This window comes from Argopecten irradians, chromosome 3 (assembly GCF_041381155.1).
Source record: "Argopecten irradians isolate NY chromosome 3, Ai_NY, whole genome shotgun sequence".
Classification (NCBI taxonomy): domain Eukaryota; kingdom Metazoa; phylum Mollusca; class Bivalvia; order Pectinida; family Pectinidae; genus Argopecten; species Argopecten irradians.
This window is the reverse complement of record NC_091136.1, coordinates 5,008,958-5,030,236: the sequence shown is the minus strand read 5'-3', so window position 1 is coordinate 5,030,236 and position 21,279 is coordinate 5,008,958. Positions and strand designations below refer to the sequence as shown.

The window sequence follows — 21,279 nt, the reverse complement described above, 5'->3', positions numbered from 1 at the left end:
AAATAATTATCGTTATATCTATAAAGTTATCATATGTTATAACACAGGGACCTGGCACAAATTTCTTACTAGCAGTATTGATATATATATTATAGTATCCTGTTGGTTAGAAATTTGTGCCAGGTCCCTGTGTGTTATACTAACAAACGAGACAATCACAGCTTATTTATGAACGAAGGGACAATGGATTCTGATCACTCACCTGTTTTAATGAGTGTTAATTACATAATTACTTAAACCCGGCATGCATGGAAGTGTCAATATGGCTCATTTGAACAAAACATGATAGCCTTGAATTACTGCTTTCTCGTCCCCAAGAGCCTGCTATTTCATTCGAGGTGTAAAATGAAGGGAAGTAACTCCGACAAATCAGATTGAAATCTATGGCCAATAGTAGATATTAGGCTTTTGCATTATAGAGAAGAAGTTATTACAAGACACATTGAATTTAAAACTATGATATACACTCACATATCTTGCGGAGATAATAGACAACTTCTGATTTCTTTATAATGACTTCAATAGGTTCTAATTAACGATTTTGTTAATTAACACTGACATCCCATCAACAGTGTTGGTAGGACTGGATGTATGAACATACAATCAGTTTTAGGTTGATCTTTCCACTTTTTCAAGCTGAATTTTAAATCCCAATGAAGTCAAGGAGAATGTGATTGTAGAGTAAAATAAATAACTATGTATCAGAGTTACTTCCCTTCGTATTTTCTATTAGGTGTTTAGCATACTGGTAAGTCAAAGACCATCCAACTATAGACTAATCTATAGACTTAAAATCAACCGACCAATGAGATTAGGCTTTACATAATTTTCATGATAGTGGCAAAATGGCCATCAACCTGACCCGTTAACTATTAACATTGAAATACGACATAAGGACAACAAGGGGGTAATTGAACAAAGGGTCAAACAAGTAAATACATTTGTTTTTACCTGATGTTTGTTTATGTAAAAGCCTGTTATTGTAAGTGCCGTGTTTTCAGTGTAGCGAAAAGACAATCTGGTTTGCAAAAATGTTCTCGATTGCGTCCAGCTAAGGGAAATTCGTAAATTTTTCAAGTTTTGAGGCTGTTTGTGAAAAAAAGTACACTAGTTTAGTATGACTTCTTGTTTGATCATATTGAAGTTTGACATCTTAACTTTTAATTAAGAGAGATATCTGGTCTGAATATTTTTTATACTTTTTACAGCACTATGAACTAAATTACTCAATTTTGCATCACGATGGAGTTCCTTACATTTCTCTATATATATATTAGTCTATAGTAGGTCTTTGACTTACCAGCGTGCTAAACACTGTACTGACAAAGAGAAACAAAGCCAACGAAGAGAAACAAAGGGAAGTAATTCTGATAGATCAGAATGATGGCCCGTATTTAAGATCCTGTGGCATCAGAATGGATCACATACTGTACAATCTAAGATCACAATATCTTTTTTCCCCTATAAATTCAAAAAGTTTTGAATATTTCTATTCCACAAAATTTTTAAAGTAGCAGTAGTAGAGTGTACATTCAATTTGTAAATTCAAAGCAAACATGCATCATGTTATCAGTAAGGAGAGCGGTTTCAATGAGATTCTTCTTAAGAGCAATAACAGTATTATAGTAAATAATGATAACTTTTCAATCAGAAACGAACCTTATTCGATTCTGTTATGACTGTAATAATTAATTTCGTCATTCTCTGCATGTACAAAACCTGAACAACTTTGTTTTTGCATATTACAGAGTAACCTCCCTTGTAGGTAGGCATCGATTGTGACGTCATTATTTTGTGTGTGTGACATCACACTCACAAACATATGACGTCACAATCAATTAATGGGAGGTAACTCTGTAATATGCAAATACAGAATAAGACAAACATTCTGTGTTTCTCTCCCAGTTTGGGCTAGGAAGAACGTGGTTATATATACTAGATTCCCCCTCATTTCATGACAGGGTGTAAAAAATCTTTTAGAAAATAATTCTTGGAGTATGTGTGATCATTTTTAAAGATTACCATTATAGAGATACTGGGACCAAAGTGTCATCCTTTTTTGCACTATGATAGAATCTATAGAAAAGCTATCACAGCTTCTGTGCAATAGGTTAAAGTTTCCATTTAAATGTAATATCTGATTAGAGACATTTTCATTTCCAACATGCTGTTGATTAAATTTTATATATTTCTGTATCTCTAGGAGTACAGCAAAGACGCTGATGACATACGAAAAATATGAACACAATGATAATTAACACCTGTCATTATTATTAATTGTCTGACAAATTATATTCACACTAAACAACGGACCTTTCATGCTTTAACTACTTATACTTACACTTAATAATGACACATCAAACTATTTCTGGCACATTATTCTCGCAACAAACTACCAATCATCTTAAAACAAACAAGGACATAGTCATTCAGATCCCCCGCCAATGGAGATATCAAAGCTGAAGTAAGTTTGATTGTGGAGACTTATGTGTATGAAAAAAACCAGGAAAAAGGAAGTTGAGCTAAAGAAAGATGGAGTATAATTCAAGTAGAGCGGGGCTGCAATTGTTGAATCAGGTATACAGCCTTGACATTTATATTAGACTATATACACAAAGATGCGTGGAGATTTGCAAAGTAACATTTACCATTTACCATGATATTTTCAGCAATGTTTCCATGGTAACGGAAAAAGTGCAAAAAATGAAAACCTAAAAATAGCAAAAGGTACTACTAGACCATAAAAAGAATGTGTCTATGAAGTTTCGTGAAAATATCTCTGCTGGTTTTAGAGTTATGCTCCGGAAATGAACCTGCTACAAAAATATGATATTTTCAGCAATGTTTCTATGGTTACAGAAAAAAGCACAAAAAGTGAAAACCTAAAAATAGCAAAAGGCACTACTAGACCATAAGAACAATGTGTCTATGAAGTTTCATGGAAATATCTCTGCTGGTTTTAGAGTTGTGCTCCGGAAATGATTCTTACACAAAAATCTGCCATTTTCAGCAATGTTTCCATGGTTACAGAAAAAAGTACAAAAAGTGAAAACCTTAAAATAGCAAAAGGCACTACTAGACCATAAGACTAATGTGCCTATGGAGTTCCGTGCATATATCTCAATCAGTTTTCCAGTTATGCTGCGGAAACGAACCTGGTACAAAAATATGTTATTTTCAGCAATGTTTCCAAGGTTACGGAAAAAGTGCAAAAAATTAAAACCTAAAAATAGCAAAAGGCACTACTAGATCATAAGAACAATGTGTCTATGAAGTTTCATGGAAATATCTCAGCTGGTTTTAGAGTTGTGCTCCGGAAACGATTCTTACACAAAAATCTGCCATTTTCAGCAATGTTTCCATGGTTACAGAAAAAAGTACAAAAAATGAAAACCTTAAAATAGCAAAAGGCACTACTAGACCATAAGACCAATGCGTCTATGAAGTTTCGTGGAAATATCTCTTCTGGTTTTAGAGTTATGCTCCGGAAACGAACCTGGTACAAAAATATGATATTTTCAGCAATGTTTCCATGGTTACGGAAAAAATGCAAAAAATGAAAACCTAAAAATAGCAAAAGGCACTACTAGACCATAAGACCAATGTGTGTATGAAGTTTCGTGGAATATCTCTACTGGTTATGCTCCGGAAACGATTCGTACGGACGGACGGACAGACGGACGGACAGACGGACGGACAGAACCCATTTGTATATCCACCGCCAACTTCGGACGGACGGACGGACAGAACCCATTTGTATATCCACCGCCAACTTCGTTGGGCGGGGGATAACAACCAATCATCTTACAACAAACAACCAATCGTCTTGCAACAAACAAACAATCGTCATGCAACAAGCAACCAATCATGTACTTGGCAATTCTCCCAAACATATTATCCTTGCACAAACAACAGGCCACCAATCTCTCTCTAACAATATCCCCACACTGAACAATGAATCATCCACTCCTCCTCTCTAACACATCATCCTTAAAGCATTCACGGCATCATTATCAATATATCAAAGTTAAATCATGATGTAGTCTTCTCGACTTTGAGTGATGTTTAAGACGGATTACAAGACATCCTATAGGGAGCGTTCTCATCAGAATCTTCACTATCACTGTCGTCACTGGAGCTGGACCCCTGGCCTGTTCCGTCGGGATCAGCCTAAAGAAAGGCAAATAACAATAGACTTTATACATAAAACATTACCTAGAGTAAGAATTAACTCATTCCATGGTCAAAATACATTTTCAAAAGCAAGTACATGACTTTGTATTTATGAATACTAGTGATATGAATCTGAGGAATTCACAAGATATAGATTGTTTTTGATTTAATCAAGACTTTCATATCTCTGACATATATATGATGCAGCAGTGATGCACGTCTCTGAGCATGGCGGTTATGATGTATGACATTGAGTTATAAGTGAAAACTTATACGTCTCTGAGCATGGCGGTTATGATGTATGACATTGAGTTATAAGTGAAAACTTACCTGAGCATGGCGGATATGATGTATGACATTTGAGTTATAAGTGAAAACTTACACGTCTCTGAGCATGGCGGATATGATGTATGACATTGAGTTATGAGTGAAAACTTACACGTCTCTGAGCATGGCGGATATGATGTATGACATTGAGTTATGAGTGAAAACTTACACGTCTCTGAGCATGGCGGATATGATGTATGACATTGAGTTATAAGTGAAAACTTACACGTCTCTGAGCATGGCGGATATGATGTATGACATTGAGTTATAAGTGAAAACTTACACGTCTCTGAGCATGGCGGATATGATGTATGACATTGAGTTATAAGTGAAAACTTACACGTCTCTGAGCATGGCGGATATGATGTATGACATTGAGTTATGAGTGAAAACTTACACGTCTCTGAGCATGGCGGATATGATGTATGACATTGAGTTACAAGTGAAAACTTACACGTCTCTGAGCATGGTGGATATGATGTATGACATTGAGTTATACGAAGTGAAAACTTACACGTCTCTGAGCATGGCGGATATGATGTATGACATTGAGTTATGAGTGAAAACTTACACGTCTCTGAGCATGGCGGATATGATGTATGATATTGAGTTACAAGTGAAAACTTACACGTCTCTGAGCATGGCAGATATGATGTATGACATTGAGTTACAAGTGAAAACTTACACGTCTCTGAGCAGCATGGCGGATATGATGTATGACATTGAGTTACAAGTGAAAACTTACACGTTCTCTGAGCATGGCGATATGATGTATGACATTGAGTTACATAATGAAAACTTACATGTCTCTTCTCTGGCGTGAAGTATTTGATGTATGCGACCTTTTTAAGCTGTTCCAGTTTTGTAGGCTCCTCAGATGTGGGGGCCCAAATCTTGACATCGTGATCAAGGCCACTAGTAGCCAGAATAGGGGCCAAGGGGCTGTGGCTCAAGTACATTGATCTGTTAAACATATTTCATATGATAATAAATTTTCAAATGATGCTCAAGAGGTTTGGATAAAAGTAGACAATCTATGAATATGTCATCAAGCTAGAAATACAAAAATAATGCCTAACTAATTACCTTCGCTACCCCCATGTTTAAAACCATGGCAACCAAGTGAAATTGTTTTTTTTAAACTAAGTCAGGACCTAAGTCTTGAAAGCTGCTTACCATGTATTACCATTCTATTAAGGAGTCACTCTGTATGCATGGTAATTCTGTATCCATATGATAACCTGATTACCTTTACATTGTTTCAGTAACCAGAGTACCTATCCACCGTTGAATGTTGTTTCCAGTTACCAGAGTAACCATTTACCGAGTTTGCATTGTTTCGGTAACTCAGTGTAATTACGTTGTCCTGATGCATTGTTTCAGTAAACCAGCGTAACTTTTTACCGCTGTATTGTTGCTCGATAATCCAGAAGGGTAACCATTTACCTGCTGTATGTTGTTGCAGTAACCAGAGGTAACCATTTACCTGTTTCATTGTGTCAGTAATACCAGAGATAACTCATTTTTACCAGTTGCATTGGTCTCAGTAACCAGTGGTACAGTACTGACAACTGTTGCATTGTTTTCAGTAACCATCAGATAACTAGTTTACCAGTTGCATTGTTTCGGTAACCATGGTAACTACTTACCTGTTGCATTGTTTCAGTAACCAGAGGGTAACCATTTACCTGTTGCATTGTTTCTGTCTCTAACCAGAGGATAACTAATATTTACCTGTTGCATTGTTTCAGTAACCAAGAGGTAACTATTTACATGTTGCATTGTGTTTCAGTAACCAGAGGTAACTATACTTACCTGTTGCATTTGTTTCAGTAACCAGAGTAACTATTTACATGTTGCATTTATCGTTTCCAGTGGGTACGTACCAAGGTAACCATTTTACCTGCTGGATTTGTTTCAGTAACCAAGGTAACCATTTACATGTTGCATTTGTTTCAGTAACCAGAGGTAACTATTTACCCAGTTGCATTGTTTCGGTAACCAGTGGTAATTACGTACCTGTTTGCATTGTTTCAGTAACCAGAGATAACTATTTACCAGTTGCATTGTTTCGGTAACCATGGTAATTACTTACCTGTTGCGTTGTTTCAGTAACCAGAGGTAACTATTTACCAGTTGCATTGTTTCAGTAACCAGAGGTAACTATTTACCTGTTGCATTGTTTCAGTAACCAGAGGTAACCATTTTACCTGTTGCATTGTTTCAGTAACCAGAGGTAACCATTTACATGTTGCATTGTTTCTGTAACCAGAGGTAACTATTTACCTGTTGCATTGTTTCAGTAACCAGAGGTAACCATTTACCTGCTGCATTGTTTCAGTAACCAGAGGTAACCATTTACCTGTTGCATTGTTTCAGTAACCAGAGGTAACCATTTACCTGTTGCATTGTTTCAGTAACCAGAGGTAACTATTTACCTGTTGCATTGTTTCGAGTAACCAGAGGTAACTATTTACCTGGTTGCATTGTTTCTGTAACCATAGGTAAACAAGGGAACTTTACCTGTTTGCATTGTTTCTGTAACCAGAGGTAATAACTATTTACCTGTTGCATTGTCAGTAACCAAAGGTAACTATTTACATGTTGCATTGTTTCAGTAACCAGAGGTAACTATTATTACCTGGTTGCATTGTTTTCTGTAACCAGAGGTAACATTTTACCTGTTGCATTGTTTCAGTAACCAGAGGTAATCATTTACCTGTTGCATTGTTTCAGTAACCAGAGGTAACCATTTACCTGTTGCATTGTTTTCAGTAACCAGAGGTAACCTATTTACCTGTTGCATTGTTTCAGTAACCAGAGGTAACCATTTACCTGTTGCATTGTTTCAGTAACCAAAGGTAACCATTTACCTGTTGCATTGTTTCTGTAACCAGAGGTAACTATTTACCTGTTGCATTGTTTCAGTAACCAGAGGTAACCATTTACCTGTTGCATTGTTTCAGTTGTTTGCATTGTTTAACTTATTTAGTTTGTTTCAGTAACCAGAGGTAACCATTTACCTGTTGCATTGTTTCAGTAACCAGAGGTAACCATTTACCTGCTGCATTGTTTCAGTAACCAGAGGGGTAACCATTTACCTGCTGCATTGTTTCAGTAACCAGAGGTAACCATTTACCTGTGTATTGTTTCAGTAACCAGAGGTAACCATTTACCTGTTGCATTGTTTCTCTAACCAGAGGTAACTATTTACCTGTTGCATTGTTTCAGTAACCAGAAGGTAACCATTTACCTGTTTGCATTGTTTCAGTAACCAGAGGTAACCATTTACCTGTTGCATTGTTTCAGTAACCAGAGGTAACCATTTACCTGCTGCTTTGTATTTACCTGCTGTAGTTGTTTCAGTAAACCAGAGGTAACCATTTACCTGCTGCATTGTTTCAGTAACCAGAGGTAACCATTTACCTGCTGTATTGTTTCAGTAACCAGAGGTAACCATTTACCTGTTGCATTGTTTCAGTAACCAAAGGTAACCATTTACCTGTTGCATTGTTTCTGTAACCAGAGGTAACCATTTACCTGTTGCATTGTTTCAGTAACCAGAGGTAACCATTTACCTGTTGCATTGTTTCAGTAACCAGAGGTAACCATTTACCTGTTGCATTGTTTCAGTAACCAGAGGTAACCATTTACCTGTTGCATTGTTTCAGTAACCAGAGGTAACCATTTACCTGTTGCATTGTTTCAGTAACCAGAGGTAACCATTTACCTGTTGCATTGTTTCAGTAACCAGAGGTAACCATTTACCTGCTGTATTGTTTCAGTAACCAGAGGTAACCATTTACCTGTTGCATTGTTTCAGTAACCAGAGGTAACCATTTACCTGTTGCATTGTTTCAGTAACCAGAGGTAACCATTTACCTGCTGTATTGTTTCAGTCAGACCAGAGGTAACTATTTACCTGCTGTATTGTTTCAGTAACCAGAGGTAACCATTTACCTGCTGTATTGTTTCAGTAACCAGAGGTAACCATTTACCTGCTGTATTGTTTCAGTAACCAGAGGTAACCATTTACCTGTTGCATTGTTTCAGTAACCAGAGGTAACCATTTACCTGCTGTATTGTTTCAGTAACCAGAGGTAACCATTTACCTGTTGCATTGTTTCAGTAACCAGAGGTAACCATTTACCTGTTGCATTGTTTCAGTAACCAGAGGTAACCATTTACCTGTTGCATTGTTTCAGTAACCAGAGGTAACCATTTACCTGTTGCATTGTTTCAGTAACCAGAGGTAACCATTTACCTGTTGCATTGTTTCAGTAACCAGAGGTAACCATTTACCTGTTGCATTGTTTCAGTAACCAGAGGTAACCATTTACCTGTTGCATTGTTTCAGTAACCAGAGGTAACCATTTACCTGTTGCATTGTTTCAGTAACCAGAGGTAACCATTTACCTGTTGCATTGTTTCAGTAACCAGAGGTAACTATTTACCTGTTGCATTGTTTCAGTAACCAGAGGTAACCATTTACCTGTTGCATTGTTTCAGTAACCAGAGGTAACCATTTACCTGTTGCATTGTTTCAGTAACCAGAGGTAACTATTTACCTGTTGCATTGTTTCAGTAACCAGAGGTAACCATTTACCTGTTGCATTGTTTCAGTAACCAGAGGTAACCATTTACCTGTTGCATTGTTTCAGTAACCAGAGGTAACTATTTACCTGTTGCATTGTTTCAGTAACCAGAGGTAACCATTTACCTGTTGCATTGTTTCAGTAACCAGAGGTAACCATTTACCTGTTGCATTGTTTCAGTAACCAGAGGTAACCATTTACCTGTTGCATTGTTTCAGTAACCAGAGGTAACCATTTACCTGTTGCATTGTTTCAGTAACCAGAGGTAAGTTCATTGTCCCAGTAACTATTTACCTGTTGCATTGTTTTGGTAACCAGTGGTAATTACTTACCTGTTGCATTGTTTCAGTAACCAGAGGTAATCTATTTACCTGTTGCATTGTTTCAGTAACCAGAGGTAACCATTTACCTGTTGCATTGTTTCAGTAACCAGTGGTAATTACTTACCAGTTGCATTGTTTCGGTAACCAGAGGTAACTATTTACCTGTTGCATTGTTTCAGTAACCAGAGGTAACTATTTACCAGTTGCATTGTTTCGGTAACCAGTGGTAATTACTTACCTGTTGCATTGTTTCGGTGACCCTTGTATCTATGGATATGTTCCGCTCCAGTAGAATGGAAGTTATCAAACAGGTAAATATCCTCATCATTGTATGATCCAACAATTTCTGAAATTATATAATGTACATCATAACATACAATATTTCTCTATTGTACTATCAGATTAATAGTGCAATGACAGAATAAGTTTTCAATTGGTGTTACACTCAAAGCTTGCCCCTGACATTAATTGGTATAAGTAACATTATGATAGACCTTGATAGAAATCATTTAATCTATTCTATCAAGTAAGAAGCAGATGTCTAATTATAACTACCGTGGAGTTCCTGTGATAAAGGACCTTGATTTTCAATTTCTAAAGTCATACATTTTTTTTCTGATGATATAAGATTTTAATACAATTACCCTGGTAGTCAACTACATCACAAATTCTTTGGAAGACAAATAATAATGATAAACTTTTTTTTTCAGTACAACACACCTTTGCAGTTGACCTTTCTATCCTTATTTAGCTGCTTCTACTTTAAATTCTCTTAAAAAGCAAGCAATTACCAGGTATGTACTTTTGACAAATAATCATTTTGAAAATTAAACATTTTACCTGTGTAGGAGGGAAAATGATAAGAAAAGGAAATGTGATTCTACCTGTTCCATTGTAGTTATATACAGCGCAGGTAACATTGGCTTTGACTCCACTACTCACCTGTAACACAACCACACATTACTTCAGAGCACACACATAAGCATAAGCATTGGCCCAACCCTCAGACATAAGGTACCACCACTAAACGTTATCACACAAATATTAATTCACCCAATTGATGTTTAAATTTCTATGTGTTATGCAAGATTCCATTCATGATTCAGCTGTAAGATGTCATATAAAATATATATATAAGTTCACTTATATGTAAGGTACCAGGTGTCATATGAAATTTCACCCATAAATAGTTACAAGGTGTCATATGAAATTTCACCCATAAATAGTTACAAGGTGTCATATGAAATTTCATGCATGTATGCGTGTAAAGGCTTCAAACTCGGTATGATGATACAATTTCACCATGTATAAAGCCACAAATAATCATAGAAAAGATTTCAGTAAGTTGCAAGTTACCAGGTGATGAGGACAGAATTTCTTGAGTAAACCGCCATCTTCATTAACATTCTAAAAAACAAACATAACAAACTTGTTTTACTATTTACTAAATAGGTAGGATGGAATATGGCTCTCTAATAATTGACGACATTACTGTACAAAGTAAATCTGGTAACTATTTTGTTTCAGGATTCATATGTAACAATAACTATGATAGCTGATATGGTAAAGACTCATGTGTAATAACTAGAACTGTAAGTAAATAGCAATGCTAACATCTCACACTTTTATCAATACTAATAATCAGTTGGTCCAGGTACATAATATCTTCAATGCATATCGACACATATCATAGTGACATCTAAAACTATATTTATTAATTTGGTATCCCCATAAGACTTCTGAGAAACATTTTTATGGTTAAAATCAGAAAACATTTATCATACCAGTAATAATTTCACCAGTATCAAAGCAGACTCCTATTCATTTATATGGCAAATTAATTTTTAGGAAATGTTTGGTAATTTGTAATTGACATAAAACTCTCAAATACTTTATTACAAAAAGGTCCTACTTACACTGTTGATCTTCCTCTTATCATAGACTCTGTGAACAAATCAAATATTTTATCTTTAATTAGTCAATCATGATCATATCATAACAAATTCATGTACTTTTTCTACCATTAATCACAGTGTTATCAAATACCTAAACAATGTCTAAACACATGTATGTAGCATATACATTGTTAATAATGCCATCTTTATATGCCTACCTATATACAAACATGTGATGTTGATGTGGAGAAATTATTCAGTTTTTTTGTTAATTTTCTATAAGTATGATAGGAACAATTATTCTAACTAAGGTCTGTTTTAAAAGTAGATACAAATTTACCTATACCCTCACTGGAAAAAAAAAATATATATAGCTGGTCTGCACTTAACAAGCATTATGCTGAAAATATTTCACTCAAGTTGAAATGTCCATATTCACGCAATAGACCCAAGTTGAGATGTTCATATTCACGCAATGGACCCATAAAGATTGTATTATTCTCAAAAAGACATCTTTGGATTCTATTGCTAATAAAGATAAGAACATGTGGCTTCTTTTAAGCCCTACCAGGGTCAGTGTCACCATATAATACAAATTATGTTTCCATATTCCTTGTCATTAATTAACTGGCACGGATTTAGACCTCCAATTTTATACACACCTGTCCAGATATTCTGAGGAGGTTACTGGCGTTTAGTGAGTGGATATTTAGAGGTTGGATTAAACTTACCGTATGTAATGGTCACGACCGCCTACACAAAACTCCATGGAATTGGCTGGATTGGAGTGAATAGAGTAAAGAGGCACCTTTTTTTCTCCTTCCTTTGTAAGGACCAGCCTAAAACCAATGATAGAATTATAGGGCTACATGACTCACCAATTGATAATACCAGATAGTATCAGTCCAAGGACAAACCTTGGTGCCCATCATCCAACAATTCAAATCTTTTCATTTTCTCTGATTCACTAATCCTTCCCTCTCCTTCAAAACATCAACAAACATTCGGGATCTGTAGATGAAGTCTGCTATTTGTTAGAATCCGTGCAGAATTTTTACCTTAATGGTACTGGTTCAACTGCATTTTAACAGTGAAACTTCAAGATTCTAAAGACAAACAGTTCATGTTATATAGTGTAAACTAATAAAGTAACACGATATAGCTACAGATAAATATCATTAAGTGATAATGTGAGCCGCCTTTTATATATCAAGTGATCGAATATGCCAATGTTATATAGTGGCATAATATATCTATGGGTGTACTATAAACTTAAACTTTAATAACCAGGGTCACTTCATTTTATGTGGATCATGACTAAAATGTGATCACTTTATAGTAAAGCTTTGCAAACCAATAATAATTAGCAATTGTTGGATTTTTGGCATAATAACTAATAATATAAGAAATAAATTCAACCTTTATTAATTATTGTTGGTTGCAAAGGAAAAATCACTATGATATTATTTAATGGTGTAATTTTAAATACCCTTTAGGAAAAAGCTCGCACGTGAATTCTTTAAGTGAAAAAAAAAACACCAATTACATACTTTCCTCCATCATAAAATTTTCACCTATGGTGATCCCTGATACAGTGACAGGATATATCTAGGTAATTATCATAAAGTGAGAGGATACGGATGTATATATGTACATATTACACGTGATATATAAATGATGTACTTACTTGTTAGCCTTGTCCTCTCTCAGATCAATCTCGTATACAATGGCATCCTCGCCACAACTCAGGAACACATGAGGAGAGTCAAGCTCCAGGGCAAGCTGCATCAAATCAGTTCAGATAGCTTTTGAATTTCACCGGTTATCTCCCCTTTCATATATTAAAATCAACCGAATACCTCCCCTATCATGTTAAATTAATAGCAGATTAGCTCCCCTGCCATAAACAAATGGTTAGATTACCTCCCCTGTTATACACAATTATTACAAAGGGTTGATTACCTCCCCTGTCATACAAAAACTACAGCTTACCTTATTCCCTGACAAACAAAAATTGGTAGATTACCTCCCCTGTCATACAAAAACTACAACTTACCACTCCTGACAAACAAAAATTGGTAGATTATCTCCCCTGTCATACAAAAACTACAGCTTACCTAATTCCCTGACAAACAAAAATTGGTAGATTACCTCCCCTGTCATACAAAAAGTACAACTTACCATTCCTGACAAACAAAAATTGGTAGATTATCTCCCCTGACATTTAAAAATGGGCAGATTTACAGCTTATCCCTCTTTTCATGCAGAGCAGACCGGTAGATTAGCTTTTCATTAATAAATAGACAGCAGATTATCTCCCCTGTCATATACCAGCAAAGCTAGCACATCGTTTGCCTCATAAAGATAAATCGTGAATGTGTAAGAATGTTAACGTTACCAACATTAGTTTTATTGTTGCAAGTTGAGGTTGGTAATTCCAATGTAGCTTATTAAACTGTCTCCTTCTTTTTATTCCCTTATAAGGACAACAGACTTCTTACCTTATGAGCCCCACCTTTATGCTGTGCTAGCTTCTTAGTTTGTTTACAAATACCAGTGAGAGAGAGCTCAGCGAGTCTGACTTGGCCATCCCGAGCACAGCTGACCACGTGGCAGTCACCACTGAACGGCATGAACTTCGCCTGAAAAAAATTACAGACCTATCACAAATACTTCATCAATATCACATTTTTGTGAGCTTTATATTAAGATGTAAGGTCTGTTAATGTCATATTGTCATTATCCATTTGTCAGATGATAATGTGATATTAAGCAGAATGTGACATTAACAGTTGAAAATAATTGGGAGAGAGTTGAAGAACACCTTTATAGCTAAGAATGACAGAATGCAGACTACTGTTAGTTATCCCGCATCAACAATATCAAAGAAATCAAGATAACATTTTTATAGTTTTATAAATAAGAATCTCAGACTAGACAAGATACTTGTATAAAGTACAATGTTAATCATTGTCTGTGACTTGTGAGTTTTTTTATCACCAAGCAGCCTGTTTACTAGACCAGACAAGCTTACAAAACTACAAACCTGAAAAACGTTACTACGATGTCCACTGTCGTAAACAAGGGCTGGACGATTTCTTATCCAGTTCCACAGAACAATGTTCAAATCGTCTGAACCACTGGCAAGTAACGTTCCTACAAATAATCGCAATATAAAAAACAATTTTTTCACATAAAGTATAGGACCATAATGACAAATCAAAGAGTTACACTATGAATGAAATATTTACAAAATGTAAATCAAAGCATTTGACACAGAAACCTTACCTTGGACCTTAATTTGGTCTCTAATAATCAATGTCATATCAATGTACAAACATTACAAGACAGTACATACCAGGCTGGCATTTACTAAGGTTTTATAGCTGTAACCTACAAGGTAGGAATTCTTTAAAGTTCTTTAAAGAACGCTTAAAGATGCTCCACCGCTGACAATTGGTATTTTTTCACTATCAAAAACAGGAGCAGACGATTTAGTATTTTTCTTCAGTCACAAAAGTTACTTACTTTACACCATTACCACCATTGAAATGTTTGAGCTTCTAATTTTAATTCAAGTTGAAAATGCAAAAAAAATAATTAATTGCATCCCGAAAAAAATCTGTGGCACTATATCCTATATGGAATGAAGTACTGATTGCGCATGCACCAAAGGCAAAACAAATTATCTTATATTTTTTTTTTGTGTTAATTAGACATATATATACAAGATTAAACACCAATTATTGTTCTACTGATGAATGTCATTTATGCTCTGTCGACGGTGGAGCATCTTTAACAACTATCATTCCTGATGGATACATTATATCAAGCACTTTTACCTTCCAATAGCTTCTAATTATAATAACCTATATCTTAGACCTAACTTTTAGCTTCTTAATTACCTATCCTATTGAAGTGGAGGGCATTGACACAGCCTTCATGGTACTTCATTTTATATTGTAGGTCAAATCTTTGTACCATCTGTAGACTTCCCTGGACTTTCTCTCGGAAGCTTGCTTGGGGCAGGCGACTATTAAAGCCATACTCTCGATCGCGACAGTCAAACAATGCCCGCCATATTTGCTTTGGCTTTTTACTCATATCTACCATGTTTTCTTCATCTGTGTCAGAATCCTCCTTTTTATCATCAGATGATTTAGCCTTTTTCACACTAGATTGTCCATCATCATCATTATCATCGTCATCATTGCTATCCTCATCATCATCTGTATCATTCTCATCATCATCTGAATTGTCTTCACCTGAATGCTCATTGGTTTTTACATTTTCTTGATTTGATATATTTTCAACATCACTGTCTGTATCATCACTGTCGAGGACATTGTGACGTTTGTCTCGAAATCGTCGTCGTATTGTCTCTCGCAGAATTCTGACTCTACTTGTCTGCCCACAGTCACTATCATCACTGTCGGCAGAAGACACAGGTGAGCTGGAGACGTTTTGTGAACAAGCTTGATTGCTTTCTTTCGTGTCCATGTTTTCCATTTTGGCCACACATGTCTTGTCACCATCAGTGGATAGCTTCTGTGCACTTGCTGCCTCAGAAGTATTCGTCCTTGAACCTGCACCACATGATAGCGAGGCCTCACTCACAGAATTTGTCCTTGATCCTGCACCACTATCACTAAGGGAATTGTCTGAGAGGATATCTTTGCCGCTGGTAGGTGACCGACTGATATCAATACCGCTGTCATCCTTTTTCATGTGACTGATGTCTTCTCCACTGAAGTCTGGTTCTTCACAAGCTCCAAGCTTAGCAGGAGAAACGCCTCCACAGTCAATACCGGATTCATTGTGGTCTAAACCGTCTTCCTTGACAGAGCTCTTTTGAGTCTGAAGTTTGATATCATCACTTCCTACTTCAGCCATTTTAATACTGAGTCGTCACCATTAGTCATACCTAGAATAGTACAAAACAATTTTTAAAGTATCAAAAAAAAATACTCAAACAGGCCAGCATCATGCAACTGAAACCTATAAATGCACATCAAATGGGGCTTCCATCCCTCTCCCTCTGATCTAGATCTGAGCATCTCACACATGAGCAATCATGAGTGAATCGGTGTTATCATTAAAACAAAAACATTTCATTTTCTGAAGAGTCTAGGAATCATTTATTTATGATTATAGATAATTTACATGCAATTTGCTTTTGGATCAAGTCTATGTATCACTAATTATTGGTAAATTTATGATATTATAGACACATCCGCTCAAAGAGTTCAACAGCCCTCGTTGTGGCAATATGTCTTTCGCATATTGAGTAATCGCTAACTAGGGCCCATGCAGTTTCATGAACATCCCTCAACTTTAGGAAAGTTTCCATTAAGTTTATATTGAACTTGTGTAATGCTTTCCTATGGAGAATTTGAAGTTATGGATCAAGTTTCCTTAATTAAGGATGTTAGTGTACAGATGTAATTGGTGCAGAATTAGCTCAATCAGTAAAGCATTTGCACAATTGGCTAATGTTTGCGATAAGTCCTAGGGTCTTACATTTCCGCTAATCTGACATATATTAATAACATCATTATGAATCTGAACTATTAAAAAATTTGTTAAGTACATACCTAGCGCCAATTGTAATGATCTAGTCTGATTGGACTAGTGGCTCCCAATTCAATTAAAATCATTAAATACTAGATTTACAAAGGCGATGGTCAATTGCATATATACAACACAACTTAAGTGCAATTTTTATGCAATTATATCAGTTCGAATGCACCATTTTGTTAGAATTTGTGTTCACGAAAGCTGCATCCATACTGTAATTTGGGTTAAAAATTGTAAACTGATCATGACTGAATTTGAAAAGCTGAAGTAAATTAAAACGACTGTATATTTCATTTGGACTAGTGATTAAATAGTCGGACTAGTCAAATCTTGGGGTATACTAGTCCAAATGACTAGCAGCGTAAAAAAATCAACGTCACAGACTGTAATATAAATTATAATGTACTTGAAATCAGAAAAACATATATGCCCCTAGCTAATGTTATAAGGTATATAGGTCCAGACCCAGTGATCAATTTAATACACTTGTATAAGTTTTAGGCTGCTTAAATGACTTGACTCGAGGAACATGCCCATGGTTTAAATTAAAACTTAACTTCCCTGGCCCGTATAATCCGGATACGGTACTGATTTTTTTTCTTTCGGAATGCATTTTCCTACCTTACCAAATTGTTGTTTTTGACATAGAAAATACCAAAAATAAATTGTTGTCTGCTTATACGAAATGCGTCAAATGGACCTTTGACAAGAATCGCGATAGCAGACGCTTAACAGTGAATAATGCCTTCGTTACACGTACAATATTATATCATAAAGTCATGATTGACATCCGAGTTTTACCCTTCTTGGTCGGGTCTGAAGCTTGTTTTCTTTTTTTGCGTTTTTCGGCGCTGATAAAAATCCTCCAATATGATTGGTCAATAATATTAATAATGTGTTTTCCTAAATTTTCATATCACAAAAAAATATATTTTAATCAGAACACTTTCTTTGGAATGTTCGTAATCAACTGTAGTAATAGTTTTACCAAAATTGTTTTTCATTTATTAAAAAAGGTTTTGACAGATGCTTATTATTCACTGCGGACGACTGCAATGGCCGACATGAAAACAAACTTCGACTCTGAACTCTGACATCACCTATTCATTTTATCCGAGATGTTCACTGCATTATTTAAAGACTTGCGATCCTTCGCCGTCAGCAACATAGCATATTTTCAGAATGGCAAGAGCAGTACACATTCCAAGTTTCACGCGACATTCTGTTTACTACACGAACACATTGACCGTGGTATACAACCAACTGTCGAGTTGATTGCTCCTCGTTTGAGCGAATACGATCTGTCGCCAGATGTTCAGGCCAATGGATTCCGGAGCATAATCAAAATCATTCATAAATGCTGTCTTCATATTCTACAACTGGTACGCCATATCCATGTCAATCGAGAGTCTCTATTTTTCCGATCTTCTCACTACAGCTCCGAATTGGAAGCTTATGTAGAGACACTCGGACAGCTTCGCGCTTGTTTGGAGCATGCTTACAAACTCATGGACTTTTGTAAGGACGGGAGTCTGTTCGCGGACGAGGAGATGATAGATGACGCTATAGCAGAGGAACTAACACAACAAGTAGAGAAGCTTAGTCAGGAATGCTTCTATGGCAGAACAATGGGATTTCAGGTACAGTGTTTTTCACTTCTTTTAGGTCACCCGAAACCTAATACAATAAAATTAGAAGTCGATATTGAGAAAATTCTAATGGGCAATATCAGCATCGTTAGACATAACGTAATGATCAAAAGTGTCTTATCATGCTATACCTCTAACATTGTTGGAGTAACCGAGACCAAGTTTTTTTTAGCGTATTGGATTGGGTAGATCATTGGAGACCATGTAGCTCAGATGTCGTGTGATGGTAGGGCATTTGACTGGTGTTCAGAGGTCCATAGGTTCGAATCCAGGGCTAGCCGCTACATTTTCTCTTCCCCTGTTTCTAACTTGGGCCAACTAAAATACCCAGTAGTCTATTTTTGATTAAATGCTTGCATGTCTTTGAGGGCAAAGACTTTGAAAAAGTTCAGGGAGGAACGTATACATATACATAATTAAGTGGAATTGGGCTAGGTTGATCATTGGTGACCAGGCCTAGGTATACGCAGCAAACACAGTCATTAGAGCATTGGGAGGATTTGGAGGTCCCGGGTTCGAATCCAGGCCTAGGTCTGGCCATTACATTTTCTCCTCTCCTAGCTTTTACAGTTTCATAGATCAATTGCGTTGACACATTTTGTTCAAATGGATAATCTAAACTTTATTTCAAGGTTAGATAGGTTAAAATCTTTCTTCAATGTCTAGATCTTCTCACCAATAAATAAAAGAGACACCTTATAACATTACTCTTAGGTCTTTATAGCATTCTATCAAAAGAGTATATATTTCAGCTTCTTAAAATCATTGACCTTGACCTTCATTCTAGTGGTTCCAATAACAACATGAATTGCCTATATATAGCTGATCTGTGTATTGTGAAGAAAGGAAGTAGATAAACACCCCCTAGCTATCATTATGTGGTTCATTGGGTTTCAATATTGTTCTTTTTATCAAAGCATTTTATAAAATTGCAAAGTTTATGCCTATATTGTAATTTTTGGTAACTCTAAAGAAACTTGCAACCTGGTGGTATAGCAATACATACCTTAACCAGTCATCATGCACATATTATTATATAATATACTGTGCTCACTCTATGGGTAGCATTTTGGGCATTTTGCTAATAGAAGACACTAATTGCTAAAATAAAAATAATCATTTTAGCATTTTTTGCTAAGCCATTTTTTTGGCTTGAAGAAAAGAGAATAAATTTGTAGTTTCATTTTTTTTTTCATTCTAAATACCTGAGCTATCAAATCCATATGATTCAAGATGGAATTTTCAAGTTCCATAAACATTTGTCATTCCAAGTGTTACACTGAAAAAAAAAATTTATTTGTTCCTAGTTCCGTTTAATAAACGGAACTAGGAACCAATACAGACCCGAGTTCCTTTAACTTAAACGGAACTAGGAACCAGACCCGAGTTCCGTTTAAGCTTATACGGAACTAGGAACCAGACCCGAGTTCCGTTTAACAAATCATAACTGGCGTTTCAACGAGCGCGGAGTTCCGTTTATTAGGATTTAGTATCTCTAACTGCATGTTCAATGATACCTATTATATACAGGAATCGAACTTAGAGCTTCCATGAATACTACAGCACAGAATTAATCTCCTTATCACAAGTTTCCTTAAAAACGGGATCTGAGACATCTAGACTCCAGTTCCGTTTAACATTAAACGGAACTAGGAACCAGTACCCGAGTTCCGTTTAGAGCTTATACGGAACTAGGAACCAGACCCGAGTTCCGTTTAACAAACATACTGGCCAACGAGCGGAGTTCCGTTTATTAGGATTCCTATCTCTAACTGCATGTTCAATTACCTATTATATACAGGAATCGAACTTAGAGCTTCCATGAATAATACAGCACAGAATTAATCTCCTTAACACAAGTTTCCTTAAACGGATCTGACACATAGACTCCAGTTCCGTTTAACTTAAACGGAACTAGGAACCAGACCCGAGTTCCGTTTAAGCTTATACGGAACTAGGAACCAGACCCGAGTTCCGTTTAACAAACATACTGGCCAACGAGCGGAGTTCCGTTTATTAGGATTCCTATCTCTAACTGCATGTTCAATTACCTATTATATACAGGAATCGAACTTAGAGCTTCCATGAATAATACAGCACAGAATTAATCTCCTTAACACAAGTTTCCTTAAACGGATCTGACACATAGACTCCAGTTCCGTTTAACTAAAACGGAACTAGGAACCAGACCCGAGTTCCGTTTAAGCTTATACGGAACTAGGAACCAGACCCGAGTACCGTTTAACACAAATACTGGTCAACCAGCCGGGTTCCATTTATTTGAATTTCTACTTCTAATAAGATGTTTAATTACCATTGTAATACAGGAATCGAACTTAAAGCTTCCATGAATAATACAACACAGAATTTCTTCAACGGGTTTGACACCTAGACCCTGGTTCCGTTTAACTTAAACGGAACTAGGAACCAGACCCGGGTTCTGTTTAAGCTCAAACAGAACTAGGAACCATATTCGAGTTCCGTTTATTAGATCGGAACTAGGAACCAGACCCGAGGTCAGTTTAGAGCCGACGCTTGCATAGATGTGACTTTTTTAGATTTATTTTTACAGGAATTGTCTGAAATTTCAGGACCATGTTATCAAAGTAAAAATCATTTCAGTGTAGATTTCTTTACACGAAGTCGACAACGAGACCTGTTCTGTTCTGTTTAATATTATGCGGATCTAGGAACCAGTTCCTAGTTCTGGTTAAGCCGATGTTGGCCTATACATTGCCTT

The 21,279-nt window shown here is 36.2% G+C and overlaps 2 protein-coding genes across 4 annotated transcripts in view; one reads left to right on the top strand and one right to left on the bottom strand.

Annotated features, from left to right (window-relative positions):
• Positions 1-9,609: 9,609 nt before the first annotated feature.
• On the bottom strand, positions 9,610-17,766 carry LOC138317351 (DDB1- and CUL4-associated factor 8-like). 3 transcript variants are annotated; one of them, XM_069258953.1, is made up of 10 exons: positions 17,651-17,766; positions 15,219-16,237; positions 14,360-14,469; positions 13,815-13,955; positions 13,001-13,095; positions 12,045-12,152; positions 11,335-11,362; positions 10,775-10,825; positions 10,303-10,360; positions 9,610-9,764 (listed from the first exon to the last, which is right to left on the bottom strand). In XM_069258953.1, the coding sequence occupies exons 2-10, from the start codon at positions 16,204-16,206 to the stop codon at positions 9,649-9,651; spliced, it is 1,695 nt and encodes a 564-aa protein (XP_069115054.1). In that variant the 5' UTR covers positions 16,207-16,237; positions 17,651-17,766; the 3' UTR covers positions 9,610-9,648. The 3 variants fall into 3 exon arrangements, with proteins under 3 accessions (XP_069115054.1, XP_069115055.1, XP_069115056.1); XM_069258954.1 differs by lacking the exon at positions 17,651-17,766 and adding an exon at positions 17,512-17,626; XM_069258955.1 differs by lacking the exon at positions 17,651-17,766 and adding an exon at positions 16,908-17,108.
• Positions 17,767-17,928: 162 nt separating this feature from the next.
• The window catches only part of LOC138317350 (hormone-sensitive lipase-like), a 44,134-nt gene continuing 40,783 nt past the window's right edge, over positions 17,929-21,279 (top strand). Inside the window, exon 1 of the mRNA XM_069258952.1 lies at positions 17,929-18,530. Coding sequence (XP_069115053.1) covers positions 18,009-18,530 — 522 coding nt within the window. The 5' untranslated portion in view covers positions 17,929-18,008. The remainder of the gene's footprint in view (positions 18,531-21,279) is intronic.